This window comes from Equus quagga, chromosome 12 (genome assembly GCF_021613505.1).
Source record: "Equus quagga isolate Etosha38 chromosome 12, UCLA_HA_Equagga_1.0, whole genome shotgun sequence".
Classification (NCBI taxonomy): Eukaryota; Metazoa; Chordata; class Mammalia; order Perissodactyla; family Equidae; genus Equus; species Equus quagga.
Window position 1 is genome coordinate 86,544,676 of NC_060278.1, and position 25,544 is coordinate 86,570,219.

The following is a 25,544-nucleotide window of genomic DNA, read 5'->3' on the forward strand; positions in this document are numbered from 1 at the left end:
TAGATTCTGTAATTGCTGCTGTAATTACTCTCTTGCAACCAGAAAAGGCGTAATTAAATATGGAGATTCCAAGGACTATTTTTTTCCCATCCAAAAGCAACCTCTTAAACTTCTATTGGCCTGGGTTAGATTTCACTTGTCAAAGCCATTGTGCTCATGAATGACACTAGGGTTCTTTGGCAGAAAAGAGATTTCTTTGGACCACCCCCTTCTTTGAATATTTGGTTTAGATGAACTCTTTGTTAACCCAGTACTTGTTTCTCTTCTTTAACTCATTTTTTCCCAAGTTTTATTGAGATATAATTGACATATAACATTGTATTAGTTTTAGATGTATAGCATAATGACTTGATATAGGTATATGTTATGAAATGATTACCACAATAAGTTTAGTTAACATCCATCACCTTGCATAGTAACAGTTTTTTTTCTTGTGATGAGAATCTAGTATCTGCTTTTTTAATCCAACCATCAGGAATTTGGGGAAGTCTAAGGCACTAATAGCCAGCATGTATTTATGTAAAAACATTGGGCTTGGCCCTTTGGACTTTGGCTACATATGGAAGAAAATTTCTGTGGTCAGAAATAAGGTTTGGATGGAGGATGTTTTACTCTAAGTGTAACAGTATGCAGGAGGAGTGGCATTTTTCTCATTTAGTTTGCCCTAAGTTATACTTCACCACAGTGTGACACATTTGTAAGATACAGAGTGGTTCAAGCGCTGTGAATATTTATGTTTACATATATTCTTGCAACCCGAATGCTGACCCCATGTCTAATTTCAAGGGTACTTTACTTATGAAGCGTGTATGGAACGAGGAGATTAATTGTGTACCCCTCCTCTCTGAGTTCTCAATTAGTTGAGAAACACGCACAGGAGTTAGATTGGGGTAAACAACTCAAGTGTCCCTGCCAGACACCATCCTGCAGAGTTCACTGCGTGGAGAGCAAGAGACTGCGTGAGCCCTGCAGGCAGGAGGGGGAGCCCTGGAGGGCCAGGTTGTTTGCTCAGGACCTTTTTCTAGTCTCAGAGAGGGCACACCTTATGTGAGGATGGAGGGAAGGGCAGGTGCTTACAGAAGTTTCTCTTTTATGGGCCAGGAGGAATGCAGGGAAAAGATCCTACCAAATGATTGTTCTGGTTGGTGTTTCAACGAGACATTATCATTTCTCCTTTGAGTCACAGGTACACAGGAGATAAACTATGAGTGTACCCCATGTGAGGAACCCTGCACAGAATATATGAAAAACTTAAAAAACAAATGAAATTGGAGATTCAGCACTTACTGTGTACGAGTCATTGTGCTGGATGTTGGTCTGCAAAGATGAATAATACAAACATTATTTCATTCATGGGGGACTCTTGCATGCCTCCCTGGTATGTTTGGGTATGTGCTTACAGATCATTTATTGCTTGGGGGATTTTCGAATTAGGATAGAGGTCTGAGAAATGTAGGATTTGCATGCAAGGAGTCACTGCCAATTGAAAATGTATTAGGAAGAAAGTTAAAGCAGTTCTCAATCTAAGGTGTTAATAAGGAAATAGAAATTTGATTTAAAAATCAGAATGTGACTGACTGTAGAAAATCAAGACTTGCACTACACTCAGGAGACTGAAAAGCAAGACAGCATGTCATCTCAGTATTGGTTCTTGAGAACTGTCCCAGTGTCACTTGACATCATTCTGAGCCTGCAGTGGGAAGAGCAGAGGCCTGGGGTTTCCACAGGCCAGTGGTTTAGCTCTCCCCTCCCCGCATAACGGCACAGTGACTTGGGTGAGCCGCTTCACCTTTCTGATCCCCCGTCTCCTTGTTAGCGTGGATCTGGGATCTCTGCCCATGACTGAGTGTGGGAGGATTAAATGAGGAGGTGGATGGGACTGCCACGGCACCTTGCTTGCTTACCACACCGGAGGCACTCAGAATGCCTTGTTGAATCTCAACTGGTGGACAAGTTGTTATATGCTGGGCTATGGCATAGGAGGTGGCAACAGCTGAGGACCTGGGAAGGGGGCACCTGTGGGACACTGGCCTGAGCAGACTTGAGAATCACTTGTTGATTAGAGTATGTCTGGGTCACTTTCTGTGGAAATGCAACACAGCACCAAGGAAGTCATAGAGGAAGCAGCTCCAGGCCCTGAGCACTTACCAGCACTCTCCTAGGATATCTTCCCTCTGCCGTGATGGTCGATGGCAAAGGGATTTAGAGTGGGTGCTGGGGCTCCCAGAACCTGCCTTGTGGAGAGAATCTCAGTCCCTTGCCTCCCCCAGGACCTTGCAGGCCACATTAAACCATGTGGAGGCTTTGTCTTGTAGGCAGAGGAAGCTGTTGAAGGTTTTTGGGGTTTTTGGAGATTTTATTTTTCTTTTTTCTCCCCAAAGCCCCCCATTACATAGTTGTATATTTTAGTTGTGGGTCCTTCTAGTTGTGGCATGTGTGACGCTGCCTCAGCATGGCCTGATGAGCAGTGCCGTGTCCATGCCCAGGATCCGAACCTGCGAAACCCTGGGCCACCTCAGCGGAGTGGGCGGACTTAACCACTCGGCCATGGGGCCGGCCCCCTGTTGAGGGTTTTTAAGCAAAGGTATGACGTGGTTGGATCTGCACTCCCTCTTCTGTGTTCCCACAGTCCCCTTGACACTCTCTGGTGGACTGGATGACTCCTCCAGGGCAGGATCCAGTCTTTTTCATTAAGTGGAGGCATACAGTTACAATGGCAGGGGTATGGCCTTTGGAGTTCCACACCTAGCTTAATACCTTCTCTGTCACTTACCACTTGGTGACCTGAGTTACATAACCTCTCTGAACCTCAGTTCCTTCATCTGCTAAAAAGAGTGGTCATTTCTTCCTTAAAAGGTTGCTGTTGTGAGGTATTTATATAGTGTGCATGACGTAGTGCTTGCAGAAGGTGAGGGTGTTCATTAAGGGTCGTGGGGACCCCTGGGTGTGACTACAGGATGGATTTCTTGAAGTCCTAGGTCATTCTGGCCATTCACACCAGAATCAAGGGAGATATCAGATTGAATGTTTTTTTCAGCTTTTAATGAGGCACATTTCATTGTTCTTCAGATTTTTTGCCTGCTTTATCCTTTGGCTGGGAGGATTTTTCCTGATGGTTTTATCTGCTGCTTTGGAGGAACAGGACTGCTTACATGCAGGCCAAAGCCATTTTCGTTTGGAAGACGGCTTTCAGGACGGAATCTGAGGCTAACAGGGAGTGTGAGTGGAAGGAGCATGGGACCTATTCATGTGACATATGGAGCAACCACAGCCCCTTGTGGGGAGGTGATTGACTCTTACCTACAGCCTACAGGAGATCGCTCTGGTCTGGAGCTCAGGGATGGGGGAGCACGTGTGCATGGGTGCATATGTGTGAGGCTAGTGCTGTCCAGGCCAAGGCAGGGGCTGAGCAGCTTCCCTGACTCGGCCCGTTCCTTCTGCTTGAGTCTGTGCTAAGCCTCCTTCCTGGCTTTGATGCCCGTCTAAGATATGTGCTAAAGATCATTTATAGTGTAAAGAAGAGAATTAAGACAGTAAGGGGAGGGAAGCCTGGGTTTTGAGTACAGAGTTGTGCTTTTGGCCTGTGCTCTGCCACAGATTCACCTTGGTCAAGTTGCTTGCCCTGATTGGACCTTAAAACAAGATGATCTCTACAGCTGTAACATGCCAGGAGGACGAGAAACAGGATGACGTTGGCTTGAGCAAAAGGTCAGACTCTAGATTTTATCCCTGGCAGGGAGTTATCTTTATTTTAGTTTTAGTTATTTTCTATCATAGAGAACGCTAGAGACCATCTTCTGGCATGGGCCTTTTTGCTTTTGTTGAATACATTTCCAGAAGGAAATGACTGGGTCAGAGGGCAGGAACATTGTTATGGCTGTTGCTATGTGTTGTCATGTTACTTTTCAGAAGCATTATAACAGTGTACAGTTGTCAGCTGTGTGTGATAGCATTTTAATCCCAACTCCAGTATTTGGTATAGTCATTATTTATTACTTTTGTAATTTACTTGGCATAAAATAATACTTTGAAGTTGCTTATAATAATTAGAGCTGCTTTTTTTTGGATGTCCACTGTGTTTACTGGTATGCTAGGTGTTTACATATATTTTCTCATTTCTTCCTCACAATCAGGGAACTTGTCAGGGAAGCTGAGTAGCTCACCTAAGTCTGTGAACTGGCGTTTGAAGCCAAGACACTTTGACTTCAAAGCACATTCTTCGTCTGGGCGCCTCTCCATGCTTTGATTTGTGTGGGGGCCGTTTCCAGAGATTGCGAACTTTTGCTTGTGTGCTTGGCTGCATTTTCAAGTGTGTGAATTTAGTATAGTTTTCTTAGACAATTGAATGTGCTCTTTGTGTAGAAGAGATTACTAACCCTCTCTGATAGTAGAGGCAACGACCGAGGGGCATCATTACAATTAGGGAGGAGACTCACGTGAACTCTAGGCCAATACCCTGTGTCTGGGCTCTCTGAAACCCTGTTTTCTCCCCCATGCAGCGGCCCTCCAGGCGCTGAAACGCAAGAAGAGGTATGAGAAGCAGCTGGCACAGATCGACGGCACACTATCAACCATTGAGTTCCAGCGAGAGGCCCTGGAGAATGCCAACACCAACACCGAGGTGCTCAAGAACATGGGCTATGCCGCCAAGGCCATGAAGGCTGCCCACGACAACATGTACGTGGCCACCCGCTGTTGGAGGGGGCACCTGTGCGGCAGGGTAGTGCTGGCCCTGGAATGCCTTGAGCCCAGGCCGTGGCCCTAGCAGACCCCTTGACTTACCCAGTCAAGCAGCTGAGTTTGTTTTCATTTGTATTCTTTTTTGGAACTCCGTCTAAAATGGATTATGTACCCTGCTGCCTTCAGAAGCAGATGTCATGGAATGAAACAGAATTTTCTGAGTAATTGAGGGTTATTGTGATGAGCATAGGACCTCTCACCCAGGTCCTCTGACTCTGGTTATTAAGTGGGGAAGCCATGTCCCAGAGAGGGGAGGTGACTTGCCCTGGGTTATGCATGAACTTGGATAGAATTAGGATTAGAATCAATGTCTGTGCCTTCTTCCTGATGCTGTCAGGGGCCCTGAAAAGTGTGGTACATCTGAGGGCTTCAGATCTTTGTTCTTATGTCTGCTTTTGATGGAATTTTCTACCTCTTCCTTTGCTCCCAGGCTTTGGCTGTCATATTGACAATGTTCTGGACCTTAACAGTCCTTCCTTCATGTGGCTGCTTCTCATATACAGTGGCCTAAGAAATTAGATAACCAAGCTTGTTACAGTTGTAATTAAAGGCCAGCGTAGCACTAGGCTGCAAATGAGGGCCTCTCCCAGGAACATCATTGTGTTTGCCTTAGTGCTTGAACTTGGCAGCATATATTTGGGGGTGGTTGGAGCCCTTTTGCTTACTTTTGGGTACTTATGCTCTAGAATAAGGGTTGGCAAAATGCAGCCTATGGGCCTACTGCCTATTTTTGTAAATAAAGTTTTATTGAAACACAGTTGTGCCCATTAATTTACATGTTGTTTATGGCTACTTTTGTGCTACACATCAGGGTTGAGTGCGTGTGATAGAGATCGTATGGCCCCCAAATTCTAAAATATTTACTCTTTCGCCCTTTACAGGAAAGTTTGCTGATGCCTGCTCTAGAAATGGAGGGTTGCAGGAAAAGTAGCCTTTAAATAAGTGAAGGGTTGTCTGAGGGTGAATGTGAATGTTCGTTGGACTGAGCTTCCTGAGTGAGGTCTTTGTCTGCTTCATTTCTGTTCTCCCAGATGCCTAGCACAGAGCACATCTCAGTAAATACTATGCGTGCTTTGAAGTATATGTGTATATACTATGTTGATGAATTATTTGTTTATACAATTGACAGTGTATAGAAAATAATTCTGCATGTTTGCCTTTCCTTTGGGGCCTAGTAGAGGAGCCATAAGTGGATTTGAGTAGATGAGAAGGGCCTGTCAAGTGGCTATATTTTATGATTTGTGATTTTACCTCTCCCTGTACAGAGTTGCCCCTGAGCTTGAAGAAGAGCTGTTGACCCAGGAGTTCAAGTCCCCTGGTCTCTCATCTGACATGTTCACCAGCTGCATGAGAGACCATGACTGTGGCACCTAACTTCCCTTAGTGCTATTTCCTTAGGGTGTTGGATTGGGTGATGTCTAAGGACGCTTCATCCCCCTGACTTTGTGATTCTCTATTTTAAAGGGAGAATAGAAATGGACAATATTTTTATTGTCTGTATTATAATGATAATAAATATGGACAATAAAGACAAAAGAGTAATTCCTCACAGGGAGTAATTGCAGGGGGTGGGGCTGGGAAGCAGATCGCGTGGAGCGGGCTTTCTTATCCCACTTCACGGAGCCTCTTTACACAGACTGATCATCTGCTACGACATCTCTCCATTTCATTTACAGGGACATCGATAAAGTTGATGAGTTAATGCAGGACATTGCTGACCAGCAAGAACTTGCAGAGGAGATTTCAACAGCTATTTCAAAACCTGTAGGGTTTGGAGAAGAGTTTGATGAGGTGAGTGGTTTCACACAGGTCATATGAGCTTCACAAATGACACCTGGGCTGCCCTTTGATGCGCTGTTGAAAGCCCTGGCAGGGAGTATGTGGATTGTAGATCCCTCCAGAGACTTGGACATGGACAGGGCATGGTATTAACCCTCCCTAGTTCTGGATTCTGAGGGCAGAAGCTTAGGTGGAGTAGAGGAACCTTCGCTGGGACCCCTCACCAGGCTTCAGGTCAATAGTTGGTCTCAGCAGGTAGTTGCCCTATACCTTTCTGTGCTGGGCCTTGGCTCAGAGCTGGAGCAGCCAAGGTGATCATGCCCTGGAGAAGTTTACAGGATTTGCCCTCAGAACTCTGACGTGAGGTAAAGGTGAAGCCAAGAAAGGAGCATCTACGCCTGGCCCCTGAGGGATCCACCTGGAACTTGGCCACCTACCGATTTTTGCTGTAGCCCTTAGGACCTTGAGTCTCTTAGCTTTTTAAAATACAGTAACGGGCCCTGTTAAAGGTACTTCATTCTGCCTTAGATGTGAGTGTCCTGGAGCTCAGGCCCTCTCTGCTCCACCTCATTCCCTGGGCTCTCTGATTCCCACAGTATAGCTGAGAAAACATCCTGCAGCTCTGACCCTTGGCTCCCAGCACCAGGGTCTTCATGTTTCCAGACTGGGGTTTGATGGACTAGTCAAGTTAATTTCAGTTCAGCAAACGTTCCTCAGTGTGCCCAGTTCTGAGATAAATAGGAATGAAAAGACACAATCCCTTCTCTCAAGATGCTCACAGCCTGGGGCAGGTCACCAGATGTAGGCATCAGTGATTGCTCCCTAGTGTGTTAGGTTCACCAGTAGAAGTGTGTTAGACTGTTAGAGTCACAGGGCGTGGACCTGGAGTTCATTTCCCCTCTCACCTCAGAAGGATCGTGTGTCCTCTGAGCCATCAGGTAAGAGGTACAGCTGCAGGGGCTGGGATTCCCAGGGACTTCTCTCTCATTCTTGTGTTTCCTTTTACCAGGACGAACTCATGGCCGAATTAGAAGAACTAGAACAGGAGGAACTAGACAAGAATTTGCTGGAAATCAGTGGGCCCGAAACAGTCCCTCTACCAAATGTTCCTTCTATAAGCCTACCATCAAAACCCAGTGAGTACTTACCTAGAGTCAGGATACTCCCGTGACAGCACGTGGTGGATAATCTGGTGGTTGTTGGCCTCAGTTTGGTCCTGAGTTTGCCACAGATTGAGAATCAGGTGGGATCTGTTGTGATGGCCCCAGAGACAATGTCACCTGCCCTTGCTTAGTTTCTTTCTGTAACAGTTTCTTAACCTTGGCACTGTTGACATAGCCAGATCATTCTTCGGGCAGGGGAGCTGGGGGCGGGGGCGCTGTCCCGTGCACTGTGGGTATTCAGCAGCACCCCAGGCTCCCCGTTTATTTCACCCTCAGGTAGAAATATTCCACACAGAACTGCTTGATTTGGCATAGAGAGAGAGAGCCCAGGGAGTGCAATGTGACCAGGCTGTTGTCACCTCACTCTCCCATGTGTCAAGGGAAATGGCCCCTCAAGTTGGGTCAGCTGCCTTGGGTGAGGTGTGGGCAAAGGTCCAAACGCTGTCCAGCAAGCCGCCTGAGGGTGTATAGAGATGGTTCAAGCCGCTTGAGGTAGAGGGGGGTGCTGGGGAGGATTAGATCTCTGCTGGGCTTCTTCCAGCTCTCCCTGACCTTGGGTGCTCTGGGACTGAGGCCTTGCCTGAATCCTGACAGAGCTCAACATAGAATCCTTTTTTGCCTGGTCCTGATGCGAGTGGAGGGGAGGTGCTGGGGAAGGTGTGCCTGGTTATCTGGAGTTTTATGTTGCAGCTTTCAGGCACAGAGGAGCAGTCTGCTGGGGGCCTGGAGAGCAGGCTGGCTGCAAGGGCAGGGCTGTTTGTAGACACCATGTAGCACAGCCCTGACCCCCAGCTGGAATGTGTTGAGAGCACCACAGCCAAAATAGCCTTTCTAAGTAGCCTCCTAAATAGCCTTTCCTCTCTTCACACAGCCAAGAAGAAGGAAGAGGAAGACGACGACATGAAGGAATTGGAGAACTGGGCTGGAACCATTTAACTGGTCCAGCGCGGGCTGGGCCCAGACAGACTCTGGTGGCCTGCTCAGCGGGCAGGCGTGTGCGTGTGCGGGGCAGGCAGGATGTGGTGCAGGCAGATTCCATCGCTCTCGAATCTCCCTCCAAAGCAGCAGGGCCGCATCACTGCTCACTCTCTGCATAGCATGGTCTGCACCCAGCGGTATGGGCAGGGGGGAGGGGGGCGGGCGGGCGGGGTGGGAGGTGCCTGCTGTTTATAATGTTGAATTTCTGTAAAATAAACTGTATTTGCAAATCCAACATTGAGCTTCTGGACTACGCTAACTTCACTGCTGAACCTCAATGGAAAGGGTCGACCGTTTGCAGTTGAAATGATCTGAAAATGTAGCCTCTGTCCTTTTAAGTCAGTTGACTTGTCGTACATCTCTTTGTAAGACTTGTATGGTACTGGCAGAAAGTCGTTTTTTAAAAGCCATAGGCTTTTCCTTGTCCTTAGCTGTAATAATGCATCTGATTTGGGTTTCCTCGAGGGCTGTATTTCTGTCCATCACCTGTGTACTGGCCCCTGTGTTTACCACTCTGGCCCACTCCTCACTCCCACTCCCCTGGTCTTTTGGAGTTTGTGATACTGATTTGAAATGAATGATGTTCTCTTGAGAGCAAGTGAGATTGTTAGAGTTAAATTCCAGCTATACATTTTTCTAACATAGCTCTAAGGTCCTTGTTGCTGTTTGTGATAACTGATAGATAACTCATTGGAAACATGTGCATACATTTATATTCAGATGAAATTATGGTTTGCACTGTCTATTAAATATCTCGATTAATTTTCATACTTTGCCGTTGTGTTCAATCAGTCTTTCATTTGCTTTGGGAGTTGACCCTTTCCGGGCCAGCACGGTGTCCAGTGGAGTCTGGAAACATTTGGAAGACTCGAGCATGATGTATATCAACAATTTGAACCAAAGAGCAGAGCGTGTCTTACTGGAAATGTGTTTAGGTTCTGGGAGCCGTGGATCTGTGGCCTTCACCTTGCTTGGGGACCTTCTGGGAACAGTTCAAGAGTGAGTTGGTTTTTGTGTAGCTCCAGGGTCGTCCCTAGTTCTTCTCTGTCACTGTCCATGGACAATGCCAACAGGACAACAGAGCCTCCGCCTGTTGGGAACCATGGTGCTCCCACTGACCAGGCCCGTCTGGCGCACTGGTGCACTGAAGAAAACGGCCCTTCCCATGGGGAGGAAGTGTAGGGCAGCAAATCCAGGACACAAGCGGTACTTGCAGGTGTGCTGTGACTTGCCATGTGACTTTGGCCTGGCCTCTTCCACCCTCTCTACTCTTCTGTAGTCTTATACCCCCTGAGAATCTCATGAACACTACGGACCCTCTCCTTCAGAAAAGTAGATCTCTGCATGTTCATCCTCAATTCTGCCTGCGAATTGGCAGAACTGAGAGGATCTCCCCTCCGGTGCCCACCCCCAAACCTCTTAAGATTAAAGCCAACCTGAGTTCACAGACAATGCCATCCCTCACTGGGTGCCCTGGGGCAAGTTGCCCACCCTCCCCGGACCTCATTTTCCCATCTGTGAAACAAAGGGGCAGGACCAGATCATTGCAGAGGTCCTGTCTGTGTGAAGCTGCTCGTGCCCTGTTCTCACCCCTTATTGCTCCTCTCGTCAGGGCTGTCACACCTAGAATTGGGACTTGACCACAGTGGTTCAATTCATGACATGTGGAGGTCAGGTCTGGCTATTCTCAGAAGTTCGTTCTTTCCACCTCAAGAAGAGTCTAATGGCAACGCCTGTGCCAGCTTCCACCTTCTCAGCCTGCAGTTGGTTGGGGCCCCGGATGTTACTTGCTGTGGGAGATCCAGAGTGGACATTCTTAAGATCTCATCAGCTGCTTCAGGGGCTTCTCACCACAGATCTGGGTGAGGGGACCTCGCAGACCCAACCATCCAGCTCTGGCATCCAGCTTTTCCCAAAACCAGGCCCAGGGCAGTGTCGGGGACTCCTGTGAGAAATAGCTGCTGATTCTTGCCAGCTGCGGGCCTTGTGCCAGACCTGTGGGGTGCAGCGTTCAGTGGCACCCAGTCACTGTCCTGCTCTTAGGACTTTCTCAGTCGGACTGGAGAGAGACCAGAATTGGTGTCAGGATTTTTTGACTACAAGCTACAGAAGACTCAACTGACCGGTATAAACAGTAAAGACATCTACTTATCCATTCAAAACTTACTCAACAAATATTTATTGAGCACCTGCTGTGTGCCAGACACTGCTCAAGGCACTGGGAGTGCATGCAACAGACCAAGTGCCGGCCCTCAAGGTGTTCACATTCTAATAATCTCAGGACAAGAAGTCTTGGGGTGGCGGGGCATGGGGGCAGTGCGGGTTTGTAGCAGTGGCTCAGCCATGTCCTCAAGAGCCAGGTTCTCTGCATCCTTCTGCTCTGCCACCCTCCACACATTAGCTTTTCCTTACTGGGCTTACTGCCTCTTGGTCATGAGATGGCCCTTCATCACACACCCAGGGTCTAGAAGGAGGAGGAGCAGCACTAGCCAGGCAGATTTTCTGTCACCTCTGCCCGTGTTAAATGGCGGCAAACCTTTCCCGGAAGACTCCACACAAACTATCCCTTTGTCTCATGGGCCGTAACTGTCACATGGCCATTTCTTGCTACAAAGGAGTCTGGGAAAGTGGGGAGTGAACAAAGGGGTCCAATAAGGATTGGACCTCCTTGGGGGGAAGGGGGCTCCCTTCTTTGAGCCCATTACTGCCCATTACTGGACCAATGTGGGTTTCTGTTAGGAAGGAAGAAGAGAGGGTGGTTGCTGAGTAGATGGCACCAAGTGTCCACCATGGAAGCAGACCCCAAAACCAGACAGATGTGAGATTAGTGCTACCAATTTCTTTTAAAAAGCAGAGCGGATCAAGAAGTGTTCCTTTCAGACCCCTCAATCTGCCCCTACCCTCTCCTCTTCTACGGTTGGAGAACTGACAGTACGCTGGAATTACCCAGGGAGCTTGCTAAAAGTTGTCTCCTGGGCCCCATCCCTGTCCAAGAATTTGCATTTTAACAAACTCCTTGGGTGATTCAGACGTAAGTGGGCAGGGGCTACACTTTGGAACACCCAGGCGGACAGGATCAAGACTTCAGGGTGGCTTGCATGGATACTCCATGACTTGGCCCCCATTTTTACCTCACCCAAAGTCTCCCCCTGACTCATGCAGGATTCCCTGCCTCCTGGCACCTGTGCTCTCGGCCTCCCAGCCTGTACATGGGCTCTGGGCCCTTGGCCTTCCTCTCCTGGACACAGCCCGCCTTGTCCTGCAGGGCTGTGCTGCTTCCTTCTCTGCTTCCCAGTTCCCCACACTCTGGTCATGATTTCTCATTCCCTTACCAGACAGTGAGGTCACTGCATGTCCCGGGCCCTCCATCTCCTCGGCACAGATCAGGTGCTCACGGATGTTTGTGGGAGTGTGTGTGTGTAGTCAGAGCGGAGTGTTGTCGACTGGATGTGCTAGGAGGAGGTGGAGTCTGAGTTTGGGCTTGGAGTGGATTTTTTACCCTTGAGGGATGGGGCATTCTGCACCAAGGGAACCTTGTGAGGGGAGACGCAGAGGCAGGGAAGTGAGGGGCCGCCTCAGGAGGATTTGACTGGGAGAAGGGCTTGTTTGGGAAGAGGTGGGAGGTGAACTGGAGAGGTAGGGTGGGGCTAGACTAGTATCTTGAGTGTGAGATTAAGGAGGCTATGCATAGTCATCAAGAATCAGGCAGGGAAGGGAGAGAAGAAGGAGGGGAAGGAGAAAAGGAAGAAAGAAAATCAGTAGTTCAGGCAATAACTTGGAGTCCAGAGGAGGGTGGAGATGAAGCTTTTTGGGCTGCCTCCCGTTTCCCTCAGTGAAGTGAGGGCAGCATTTTTAGAAGCAGCGTAAAATCCTGCTGCTTCAACTTGAGACTGGACGATGGGCGGGTATGTGGGCAGGCCACTGCAGCAGCAGGCCAGGATGTAGATGCCAAGAGCACAGGGCTCTGGGAATCTGGCACAGTAGGTTCAGATCCTGCCTTTGCAGCCCAGGGACTGTGTGAGCCTGGGGAGGGCACCTCGTGCCTCAGCCTCAGGTTTCTCGTTCATAAAATGCAGGTAACTCACCTGCCTATATTAGTTTCCCAGAGCTGCTGTAACAAAGGACCATAAACTATGTGCCTTAAAACAATAGAAATTTACTCTTTCATGGTTCAAGAGGTCAGAAGTCCAAAATCGAGGTATCAGCAGGACCAGACCCCTTCCAGAGGCCTTAGGGAGGATCTTTCCTTGCCTCTTCCAGCTTCGGGTAGTTCCTGGCACTCCTTGACTTGTAGCTGCATCACTCCAGTCTCTGCCTCCATCTTTACACGGCCTTCTTCTCTGTGTCTCTGTGTCCTTTTCTGTCTCTTATAAGGACACTTGTCCTTGTTAGGGCCCACCCTAATTCAAAATGATCTCATCTTGATCCTCACCTTAATTACATCTGCAAAGACCCTATTTCTAAATAAGGTCACACAGTGAGGTTCCAGGTAGACATGAATTTTAAGGGATACTATTCAACCCACTATGCTGCCTCCCACAGCCCTGAGGTCCTGGGCTGTAGAGCACCCAGCAGGATTTAGAACGCTCTGTGAGATAGAGGTGAAGCACACATACTATGAGGCCCATTTGCCAGATGTGAAAACCAAGGCTTAGAGAAGTGTTGGGTTCCACTACTAATAAGTGACAGAAGAAGCGAATGAATTTCTTGTCCTATGAAGGCCATTCATTCAACAACTATTTCGGGCACCTTTGTGCTAGTTCTCACAAAGCTCATGGTTTGGTGGGAAAATTAGACAGGCCATCGCCATCTTCTTCATCATCATTGTCCCCACAGGCTGGGTAATAGTGTAGTGCAACCCACTGAGAAGAGAGCCCCTGAGCCAGGAGGGCTTGTGGGAGGAAGTCCGTCTCAGCCAAGATTGAGGGGTGCCGAGGACTCAGCAAGGGAACAGATGTGAAAGACATTGAGACAGGAGGATTGTTTTCAACACATGTGCAAAGGCCTGGAGGCCACCTTGGGCTTGTTTGTGGGCTTGAGCTGGACAATGACACTGAGTCAATGGACCTGCAGTAAGTATTTATGAAATGAATTACAGATGAGGAAACTGAGGCACTGAGGTGCTTCAAGTCCCATTGCAGGTACAAGCAGAGCTAAGACGTGAGCTGACTCGAGCCCCTGTCACCCCTTCCAGGCCTCTTCTTGTCTGCCCTGGGTACCCACCCTGCAGAAACCACTTCCTTCCTTCCCACTAAGCTGCATCCTGGCCTTTCTCGGATAACAGAGGAGTCAGCTGGAGCTGGGAGAGAAGTGCGGACCTTTGGGTCTTGCCGCCGACTCTGCACCAATCCCAGGCTAGATTTCCATGAAGCTCTGGCTAAAGGGGGCCCAAATTCCCACAGGGCAACTCGGGCTGAAGCAGAGGGGGAAGTTCCCCTTCAAAGCAGACATGTGTTCTGGTCACAGCGACATTACTTGCCTAGACTTTGTTTTTCAACAAGAATAACAGTCCCCCCCACAATGGCAAATATTAAGAGAGCATTACTAAGACCAGGCACTTAATCTGCTTCATCTTGTTAACTCACACAAGAGCTGTTTCAGGGCAGGACTGCTCATTGCCCTATTTACAGCTGAGAAAACAGGCTCAGCTAAAGTGACTTGCCCAATGTCACAGGGCTGGCGAGCAGCGGAGCCACAAGAGTCTGGCCCCCCCAAGCCCTCCCCTGCCACAGTGGGGGTGGGGGAGGGCAGGTTCACAGAGACTCTTTCCAGTCTCCCTTGGAAGGTGCCAACTCTGAACGTCACCAAATGCTGGGGTCCAAAGAGGAGGCCAACTCTCGGAAATCCTCCTGATGAGAGTAAAAAGGCCAGCAGCAACAGGATCTAGAATCATCTGGGGTGACCTGGAATGGAGCCGTGGGGTCAGAACCATACAGCAGAGTTGGGGTCCTAGCTCCTTTCACAGGGGCTGGTTTGCCCTCTCCACCCTGAGGCCCCACCTCTTTTCCCCCAGACCATCTCACTGATACTGCCTCTGTTTCCTTCTCTCCCTCTGCACCTTGGACAGCCATGTGGGCGACACTTGGTTCCCTCACAGAAAGTGTGGACAAAGACACCGCGGTACATGATGGCAGTTCCGCTTATCTATTGCTTCATAATAAACCACCCTGAAACTTAGTTGTGAAAAGCAGCTATTTCATTATAGTCACAGATTCTGTGGTCAGACATTTGGAAAGAGCTGAGTGGGGATGACTTGTTTTTGTTCCATGATAACTGAGGCCTCACCTGCAAAGACCTGAGGCTGGTAATGACTTTGACAGCTGGAATCATCTGGAGACCTCCTTCATCCTATTGTGTGTGTGGCTGCTGATGCTGGCTGTTGGCTGGGACCTCCCCTGGGGCTGTCGGCAGGAACAGGTGGCCTCTCCATGTGGCTTGGGCTTCCTCACAGCATGGGGGCCTCCATGTAGTCTGAGCTAAGGGCTTTAGGAGTGAATGTCCCAGCCAGCAGGGTGGAAGGTGCATCACTTTATGACCTAGCCTTGGAAGTCACGCAGAGTCACTTCATCGCGTTTTACTTTTACATTTGCTTATAAATGAGGTGCAAACCCACCCAGGTTCAAGGGGAGAGGAATCAGACTCCAGCCCTTGATGAGGGCAGGGCTGGTCCTAAAAGAGCACGGGGACAGGAGCTGTCATTGGGGCCATCTTTGGGATCTGCCATGATAACTAACACAGAGTGGTTAGTATGTGCCAGCTGTTGATAAACTCATGTGGTCTCTGAACCCCTATCCAGAGAACTTTTTTTGAGAACATGTAACACATATATATTTATATATATGTCACGGTACTAACATTTTATGTACATAATACATACACAACCCCTTGAGGTTTTAAAAGGCTGGGATAAGAAATAAGTATAACCAGAAATTCCAATGTATCCTTCCTGTATTCCAAAGGAGTTAAAGGGTTTACCTCTGAAATCTGTCCCCTGTCCTCCCCTCCAGTGCCACCACCTGGTCCAGGACACCACTGAATCCCATCTGGGCAACTTCAGCAGTCACCTCCCTGATCTCTCTCCTACCCACCCTGCCTGACCCCCAGCCCCCCATCCTCTCTTCATAGTAGCCAGAGCCAGAGTGGCCTCTCTAAAGAGCCGTCACTCCCCGTTTGAAAGCTCCTGTGGCTTCTATTGCCCTCAAGAAGCCCTCGGGGCAGAGTCACAGCTTCCACATTCCAGGAATGCTCTGGCAGGCCCCTGCCTGCTTTTCCAGCCCCCTTCAGGCCCGTTTCGTTTATTTGGCATTTCTCATGCTAAGGCTGGCAGAACATGTGCATCAGAATCTCCCGGGGAATGACTCAATATGCTGGTTCCCCTCAGGGATCAGAATTTCTTGGGGGGGGGGGGGGGGGTGTTGGGGTGGGGCCGAACTTGCAATTTAGACATGCTTCTAGGTGATTCTCTTTCTCGTTAAATAAAGTCTGAGGTTGCCACCTAGCCTTTGAGATAATCTCTTCTAGTGCAACACCCTCACCCCCATTCTGTGGATGAGGAAACTGAGGCCTAGAAAGAATAACTTTCCCACGGCCTCAGTGTTCGTGTTAGGGGACTGAAGGGTCAAGTTAGACTTCCGGGCAAATGTGCACGGAGAACCTCCAGGGGCATTTTCGAAACTTCTTGATCAGGGTGTGGGTTCCACCCAACGCTTTTTGGGAAATGCTGCCACGGCTCCTTCCGGGTCCCGGGGCAGCGGGAGGCGGCGCGCTGTGGTCTAGCGCGCAGCCGGACCCAGACCCCTGAGGAGAGTGAGATCCTCCCCCGCACCTCCTCCCGGTTTGAGGGGCCGACGCCGCAGCGCGCCAGGGGGCCTGCAGGTGGCGCCATCTCCCAGGGAGTGAGACTCAGCGCTCAGCCGGAACTGCGGGGAGAGTTGGGCCCCTCCCGCGTGGTCTGAGCCCCTGGAAGGAAGGGCGAGAGGAGGCGGGGTGGGGAGGTGGGATGGGGAGGGTGTCTGCTTAGACCGCCCCCCCCCCCAGTCACCCCCACCTGCCTGCTTGCTAGGGTTCTCTGATGAGGGGCTGCAGGGGGCCTCCTGACAGGATGCGAGGCCAAAATAACAGTTGTAATAATAATTAATAGTCACGATTTACTGAGTGCCCACTCTGCAAGGGGCTGTGGTGCGCGGGGAGGCGACGCTCTTGCGCTGCTCCCCGGTCCTCTAGGTCTCTCTGTTGGAGGTCCCTGCCCTCGCCCCAGAAGTCCGGCAAAGGAGGGCAGCACTGTGGGTGACGCCTCCCCCGGGCTTGGCCTCCAACGTGCCCGGCTGGGGTGAGTCCCAGGCTGGACGGAGACTTCAGTCCTTGACCTGAAGCTGGGCCCCCAAGGGTGCAGGCCCGGAACTGCTCTCTTGGGGAGCTGCCACCCCCACACCTCGGGAGGATTTCCTTTACCAACCCTACAAAACTGGTTTCCTCTGCCCCCCCCCCCCTTCTGTGAATCTTGTGGACCCACTATGTAGGGTCTCAGCCTTCCTGCCCTGGCCCTCCATCCTCAGGGCGCTCCGGAATCACCCAGAGCCCCACTCTGCTCCCTGCAGGGTGACCCAGCAGGCCTGGGGAAGGAGGGGCTAGGGGGCGGACCAGAAACTATTTTTAGCACACTGCCAAGGTGGGCCTTGGACACACTCTAGGAAATGCTGACGAAGAAATGTCTTCGAAGAAAAAAAGACCCTGACTTTCAATGTTTGCTGATTTCCATGGTGTAAATATTCCCACACGGCCAATTTCATGCTACCAACATGACAGCAAAATTCCTCAAAATTGAACAATTAGGGGGCGCCCGGTAGCACAGCGGTTAAGTACACATGTTCCGCTTTGGTGACCAGGTTGCCAGTTGGGATCCTGGGTGCAGACATGGCACTGCTTGGCACGCCATGCTATGGTAGGTGTCCCACATATAAAGTAGAGGAGGATGGGCACTGATGTTAGCTCAGGGCCAGTCTTCCTCAGCAAAAAGAGGGGGATTGGCGGCAGATGTTAGCTCAGGGCTAATCTTCCTCAAAAACAAAAAGACAAAAAATCAAACAATTGGTTCTTGGTGCTGGTTCAGGCCTGCTCCAGCACGCCAGTGGGAAAAGGTTTGTTTATGATTTTTGAGTGTTTAAGAAAGATCCTTTCTCTGCTTTGGTTAGGACCCTCTATGTAATTTGTGGGAGCTGGTACAAAGTGAAAAGGTGGGGCCGCTTGTTCAAAAATTATTAAGAATTTCAAGACAGTGACAACAGAGTATTAAACCAAGTACAGAGCCCTTCTGAGTGAGGGCCCTGTTCAATTGCACAGGTTGCACACCCATGAAGCTTGCCCTGGTTCTGGTCCAGGCCACTAGCATCACTCATTTGTCACTGCCTCCTCACTGGCCTCCTTGCTGTCTCCCTGACCCACTACAAACCATTCTCCACTTGGCTGCCAGGGGTAGCTTTTAATATCTAGGCCGGATGTTGTCACTCCCGTGCCTACTTCTTGTCCTTAAGAGTGGGGACAAGGCCCTTCTGCTCCCCGGTGACATATTCTCCCCAGTGGTATATCCTCATGGCTCCGCTTGCGTCCTTGCCTGGCTCTTAGCACTGTGGAGACATTCTATCTTCTTGCACGACGTCCATCTCTCCCTCCATGTCCTAAGATCCACGAGGCAGCTGCCCTTGTGTTCCTGTGCATAGCACCACTGTGCCTGCCCTTAGTAGGCACTCAATACTTGCTAGCTGAATAAATGAATTAATTGATGAAAAAGATGGTTGGCCCAGGACAGGAGTTGTCAATTTAGGGGGTAACAGAATAATTTAGTCAAATGAGCTCTCACAGGGAAGCTGGTTACGCGAAGACACTGCAGTTGCTGTGCCTGCAGTGGGGGTGGGACCATAGCCCTGGCCCCGGACCCCATGTGGTCGGTGTCTCTGCATAACAGTGAGAGTTCAATGGACCATGTTTGGCAACAGTATTGCCACTTTCCTTTTCCTCCTACATTTTACCTTAGCCATCTCCTCTTGGTTAATGTTAATGATCTGGTTTCTGTTCATATCAGCCAGACTCTGGGCTTCCTGGCTGCCACATTGGTTGTAAATCCAGATGCTGTTCCCGTGAAGAGGGGAGAGGGACTCCCTGAGGCTGCCTGTTCTGAGCACCTACTGCATAGCGCCAGGAAAGGGGCTGGGTGTGGGTGGGAGGAGCCTCCTTTCCCAAGCCCGCTTTCTCCCCGCCCGGCCCCTGGCGTGCAGATCGCTCTTGGCCGCCTCTCAGCTGGGCTGAGGCACAGGCAGAGGACTTGCTGTCCTTCGGGAAGGAATGCTAATGGTGAGCCCAGGGCTGGGGCTGCAGCCCCATCTGTCAACAGAGGCAGACTGCCTTGGCCCACTCTGCTGTCATCTTGGTCTCACTTTGGTCATAAAGTGACCTTCCATGGCCAGAGACCATGTGCTCCCTCTCACTGGCCTCTAAGCTCACTTTAATACCAGCCACCATTTATTAAGCACTTACTGGGTGCTCAGCATGTTGCTAAGGCTCTCTGGCTTTTATTTCTTTTCCTTTTTTTCCTCCCGAAAGCCCCAGTACATAATTGTATTCTAGTTGTAGGTCCTTCCAGTTCTTCTATGTGAGCTGCTGCCTCAGGATGGCTACGGACAGACAAGTGGTGTGGTTCCGTGCCCGGGAACCAAACCCAGGCCAGTGAAGCACAGCGCCCTGAACTTTAACCTCTAGGCCATCAGGACTGGCTCTCTGGGTTTTATTTCTATCAGTCCTCACAATAACCTTTATGAGTGGCTATTATGTTCCCCATTTTACAGATGAGAAAATGGAGGCTCAGAGAGGAGAAGTGACTCGGCCAAGGTCACACAGTGGGTGATTCAAACTGTCTACCCACTCTGAGCTGGGCACGTTGGGGGCACTGAGCCACAGATGGGATCTTTATGGGTAAGAGAGGAACAAGTCAGGGCCTCACTCTGCTTCTGGTGGCCTGGCTGCTTCCCCTGACCCTGGGGAACGTCCACCTCTTACCTGGGAGGCAGCATGGCCAAGTGGCATTTGAAGCAGACAGACTTGAATTCAAATCCCAGCTCTTCCACCGACCAGCTGGGTGACCCGGTGTGTGACTTGTCCTTCTGGCCTCACTCTCCCACCTGAGCAAGGGGAAAGAGATGTCGGCCCCCATCTCCCGGGTGGGGATGGGGTGTGTGGAAGGAGAGGTTGTCATGCCTCTTGGCGCATCCTGGGTGCGCAGATCTGCCGCAAGGATCTTTATGATTGACCCGCCCTCGGCCTCTCTTAGAGTAGAGGAAAACGGAAACCCCAACGGGGTCTCTTTCCTGTCCTTCCTCAGTGGACCCAGAATGCGATCCCGGAGGGAACCTCACTTCAGGGCTGCCCTGTGCTGCGCATCCTGCCCACTCTGCTCCTGGTGAGGAAGCTGCTGGGGTGCAGCATGAGGAGGGGCAGCGTGCTAGGTTCCGGTCCCTGCCTTGCCCCAGGTGACACCTGCCCCTCTTTGGGCCTCAGTTTCCCCATCTCTGCTGCGGGTCTCCTTCAGAACCTGTGAGGCGTCAGAGTAGAGAGTGAATGAGAGTTCACGTCCCAGCTCTGCACAGTCGCTCCCCACATAGAAGAGGGCTAGGTTAGTTTCTCGAGCCGACTGTAACAAACTACCACAAACTGAGTGGCGTAAAATAGTGGAAGTTTATTCTCTCGCAGTTCAGGAGGCCAGACGTCCAGGGTCGAGGTGTCCGCAGGGCCACACTCCCTCAGAGGCCTGGGGCAGCATCTTCCCTTGCCTTCTTTGCCGGCAAGCCTTGGCACTCCTTGGCTCGTAGCCTCCGCTCTCCGCTGTCTTCACATCACCTTCTCCTCTGTGTATGTCTTCTCCTGTCTCTTATAAGGACACTTGTTAATTGGATTTAGGGCCCACCTGGGGAATCAGGCTGATATCATCTTAAGGTCCTTCACTTAATTACATCTGCAAAGACCTTTTTTCCAAATAAGGTCACATTCACAAGTTCCGACTGTTTGGATGTGGACATATCTTTTGGGGGCCACCCTTCAGCCCACTGCGGGTGTTATCATTGTCCTCACACCTCACAGGCGCGCTGCCAGAGAAACGGAAGTGAGAAGCAGAGGATCCCTCTAAGGACCCAAGACAGCGCTGCGTACAGCAGGCTCAATAAGTGTGAACCCAAAGAAAGAAATTGGGGCCGGCCCAGTGGCGCGGCAGTTAAGTTCGCATGTTCCGCTTCTTGGTGGCCCGGAGTTTGCTGGTTCAGATCCTGGGTGCGGACATGGCACTGCTTGGCAAAAGCTATGCTGTGGTAGACGTCCCATGTATAAAGTAGAGGAAGATGGGCACGGATGTTAGCTCAGGGCCAGTCTTCCTCAGCAAAAAGAGGAGGATTGGCAGTAGTTAGCTCAGGGTTAATCTTCCTCAAAAAAAAAGAGAAGAAAATAAAAAAAAAAAAAGAAAGAAATTGAGACACAGGGAGAAAAAAGTCATCGGGGGAGCCTACCCCTTTGGGTCTTGTCTCCATCAGCGGGTCGTGCCAGCAGCTCTGAGTCCTGTCTCTGGGCCGAGCTCTGGGCGGGCATCTCGGCATCCCATTCTGGCAGAACACTACCCAGAAACATATTTTACCCATAAACAGGCCAATTAAGAAGGCAAATGTTTTCAAACAGGAGGATTTATTGGCATAGAATGTGCCATCCCTCCGAGCAGGAGGAGTGGGTGTGTGTGCGGAGCCATCTGGAGGGGAGTTGTTTATCATATTTATTTAGTTATGAGTTGCTGGTTCGTAACTGGCAAGGCTTCATTAGGTGAGAGCGTGGATCCCTGGGAGGGCGCACAGTTTCGGGCGGCTCCACGAACACATGTGTGCCTGTGTGCCTGTGTCTACCACATATGTCTTTGTGCCTGAGTGCACGGGTCCATGTGCCTGCATGTTTGTGTGTTCACACGTGTGCGCACCCCCTTATTACATTCTTCTCCATGTGTGTCCACACATGTGTCTCTGTGTGTGCAGAGGCAAGTACACACGAGTGTAAATGGGCCTGCATGCATGTCTTGTGTGTGTGCACACATGTATCTGTGCACATGGGCATGCACACTCTTCTTTGCGTGTGGCTGCAAGTGTGGCCTTGTGAGCACAAACCCTGTCACAAGCATTTCATGCCTGTCTGACTCAACTTCTTCTCAGCATTAGACATTTCTGATCATGCTCTCCTTAAAAGTCTCTTCCCTGGCGATGTCCCGTGTCACCCTGCCTGTCTGATCTCTGTTTCTCATGTGTCCCTCTTCTCTTCTCTCTCTGGACCAGGGATTGCCAGCAGGTCCTGCAAATGAGAGAATAGAGCCTGGCGTACCCTAGGCTTTCGACACAGACTCATTCTGTATACTAAAGGCAAGGGAATTGTCTTGGCGTCTGCAAAGATATATGCTCTCCTGTTTTACTTGAAACACGCAACTCTGATTCTGAGAATACCCTTTATTTGATGGAGGCATGGGACATAGAAGTCATTGCAAGTGCAACAGAACTGCTTAGTCTCGGGTTCTGCGAGATGATAGGGAAGGGTGGGGACTGTGGTGAACAGGAGCACAGGGGCCCTGTCTAAGGGGGCAACAACTTCTTAGCTACTTTTCAGCAATGGTTGCTCTCAGCGATTTCTAGCCTGTGTTGCCAGATCTTCTGATTTTCCAAGAGAAGCCAGAGCTTTGTGAGCATGCTTGATTTTTAAACATTGGCTTAAAGATTTTTAAAATACTTTGCAGGCCAACCTGAACTTGTGTGTGGGACAGATGAAGCCCACGGCTGCTGATTTGCAGCCTCCCACCCACGCTCTCCTAGGTGAGTCCCTCTGCTCTGTGGCTCTGGCGATCATTGCCAAGCTGACAGCTGACAGCTGTGCCTCTAAGTTGGGCCCAGACCCACTCTTGAGCCAGATCTTCTCATCCGAGGCTCACGTCTTGTGGCACCATGAGCCCAGGATGTCCACAGTGCAATGCAGCATCGTCCCCTGACCTCTGTCTCCCTTGGGCCCCTGAGTCAGAGGCAGCCCCCCATCAGCCCTGGAGACTGGAATCTGGGTGTTATCCTTGGGTCCTCTCCTCCCCTCAGCCTCCACAGGCGTCTAATCAGCCACCCAGTCCTGTTGACTATGCCTCCATGACACGTCTCTCCAGGCTCTGTCATCTCTCATCCGGATGACAGTGTCAGCCCTCTCTGGCATCTCCTGAGTTCTGGTTCATGCCTCCCAGTCCCTGCTGAAGCTCTGTGTGACTTGATCCCTGCCTACAACTCCGGCCTCATCCTTCACCTCTCCCTGCTGGCTCTTCAAGCTTCAGCAGTACTCAACTTCTTTTATTGTATTTATTGCCTCTTGCCTTTGCACATGCTGTTCCCTCTTCATGTAATTCCTCTCCAGATCTCTCGTCTTCTTCTGGCTAACTCCTCTTCATCCTTTAAGACCCCACAGGAAGCCCCTTTGCAAAAGGGTGATAATAAATCTCATCTTACAGAGTAGTTCTCAGGATTCCATGAGAATGTGCCTAGGAAACACCTGGTACACAGGAGGTGCTCAATTGCTGCCCTCTGTCTGCCTCCTGGGCTGCCACTCCCTGTGGCAGGAGGACCCAGGAGCCTACTGGGCCCTGAGAGATTGGACAGTTTGGCCTGGACAGGTGAGCTCTCAGCCCTTGGACCCCATACGACGTCAGCCATGGAACTTCAGTCACGTGTGTTTTTCCAATCAGCCTTCTCCAATTAAATAGGCATTTTTATATTTTCATTGGACATACATTAATCACGGAGAATTCTGATTTTACCACCTGTGTTTTAGAGTGTGGCGTTCCAGGCTGTAAAGATATAATCGGCTCTCATAAGAGACGGTTTTTCTGGCGCTAAAGGGGGGCTGGCACGGTGGCGGCGTGATTTGAGGTTTAAGTATCTAAAGTGACTGCTGCAAGTCCCCAGAGCCACAATTCAATCACAGGGAAAACGGGAAATTCAACTGCGAATGTTAAAAAGATGGGGGATGATGAAAATGAAAAAAGAAAAACATTCAAGAGGGAATTGAATTTGAGAGTCATTTGATGGAAGCTTTAAAAATGAGCAATAACAGCCCCCAAACTGCATCTTCTCTAGCTCGGCTGAAGGGGAGAAGGGTTTCTTTCTAGGATTCTGGAAGATCCTTTCAAAATGTCTTCTTTCTTTTCTTCCCTCCCTCCTTCTTTCCTTCCCTTCCTTTCCCCTTCCTTCCACAAATGTTTCCTGAGTGCCCACTGTGTGCCAGGCACCGCATTGGGCACTGGGGATGCTATAAGGAATAGGGCAAATGTTGTCCCTACCACTATGGAGTTTGTAACCCTCCTCTACTGTCAGGCACTGGGGTGGTTTCCAGTTTGTTATATCTGCAGGTAACGGGGCAGTGAACATGTTTGCACACGTACCAGTAGGAGGCATGGAACAGTTTCCTGTTGCCCCAGCAGTGGTGAATGAGACCAAAGCCATAGGCAAAGGCATCAAGTACCCCACATTCTAAAGAGCACAGTTAAACCTGGGGCCAGACACACCCTTCAGGGCTTATAAAAGACAATCCAGGGGCCGGCCCCGTGGCCGAGTGGTTGGGTTCGCACACTCTGCTTTGGTGGCCCAGGGTTTTGCTGGTTCAGATCCTGAGGGCGAACTTAGCGCCGCTCATCAAGCTGTGCTAAGGCAGTGTCCCACATGCCACAACTAGAAGGACCCACAACTAAAAAAAGTACACAACTATGTGCTGGGGGGATTTGGGGAGAAAAAGCAGAAAAAAAAAGAAGATTGGCAGCAGTTGTTAGCTCAGCTGCCAATCTTAAAAAAAAAAAAGACAATCCTGCAAGTTCTGTTAGCCCAACTGTCTGAGTGCCCCCACCTCCAGCCCCAAACCCCTTGTCCTATCTCCATAAGCAGAAAATCCCTGAGAGACAGAGAGAAGAGAATTATTGGATTGTAAATTGTCAGCCCTGAGGGTGGGGTGGGGGGTTGTGGTCCCCTCCCTGGGGGAGAGGAGAGGAAAGGGGATCTCCAAAGAGAGCAGTTGCAGAGATGGGGCCTGCTAGAGGAGCAGATGGGCATCTCCTGCCACGTTGGGGAGTCTGCCTAGGTGGTCACCTGGCCTTTCTGCCTCAGACAAATTCCAGGCAGGGAGGGGCTGTATGAAGGAGGCTGTGGTCGTGTGGACCCAGAGGAAGAGGCTGGCTGGAGCTGTCTGCTGGGACAAGGACTCCAGGGGCAGCAGGTCTGGGGTGGGCTGCTGGGGTGGGAGCCAAGGGGTGGAAGGGGTGGAGCCACAGAGGTGGTCGCACGTCAGGGCCACCAAAGACTGAAGACCTGTGCCCACACAGGCGCACAGGGCATGGCTAGGGAGCATCTTCACACACACTCTGTCCTCCTCCTGGCCCTCTTCCCCTGGAAGCTGTCTCTGCCTGCCTTCTCTTACTCTTCCCCCACACCCACCAGGCTGGATCAGGGGCCTCCTCTGGGCTCTCTGGACCACCAGGGTACCTATAACCTCAGCGCCAGCCCCTCTGGCCTGTCCCTGCCTGGGACGTGTGTGTCTCTGGCTGACAGGAAGGCCTGGTATAGGGCTGGTAAACAGTAGGTGCTCACTACGTGCTTGTAGGAGGAGCATCTGAGGGAAGGGGAGCTGCTGGCTCAGGGTCCCTGGGGCTAGGGAATGCCCCTCCTCTGCCTGTGTCTTTATTATCCCTTCTCTCCTCGTATGTCCAACCCCAGCCTGGCTTTCACTTTACAACCAAATAAATAAATCTCTGTCCTCGTAGAGAGCTTTCCTCTGGGCAGTGCTCTGAAGAGTTGGAAA

At 50.4% G+C, this 25,544-nt stretch overlaps 1 protein-coding gene across 1 annotated transcript in view; it reads left to right on the forward strand.

Annotated features, from left to right (window-relative positions):
* The window catches only part of CHMP4B (charged multivesicular body protein 4B), a 40,827-nt gene extending 31,399 nt beyond the window's left edge, over nucleotides 1-9,428 (forward strand). Inside the window, exons 2-5 of the mRNA XM_046679564.1 lie at nucleotides 4,500-4,677; nucleotides 6,417-6,531; nucleotides 7,529-7,655; nucleotides 8,554-9,428. Of these exons, the coding sequence (XP_046535520.1) occupies nucleotides 4,500-4,677; nucleotides 6,417-6,531; nucleotides 7,529-7,655; nucleotides 8,554-8,618 (485 nt within the window). The 3' untranslated portion in view covers nucleotides 8,619-9,428. The remainder of the gene's footprint in view (nucleotides 1-4,499; nucleotides 4,678-6,416; nucleotides 6,532-7,528; nucleotides 7,656-8,553) is intronic.
* The last annotated feature ends 16,116 nt before the right edge of the window (nucleotides 9,429-25,544 follow it).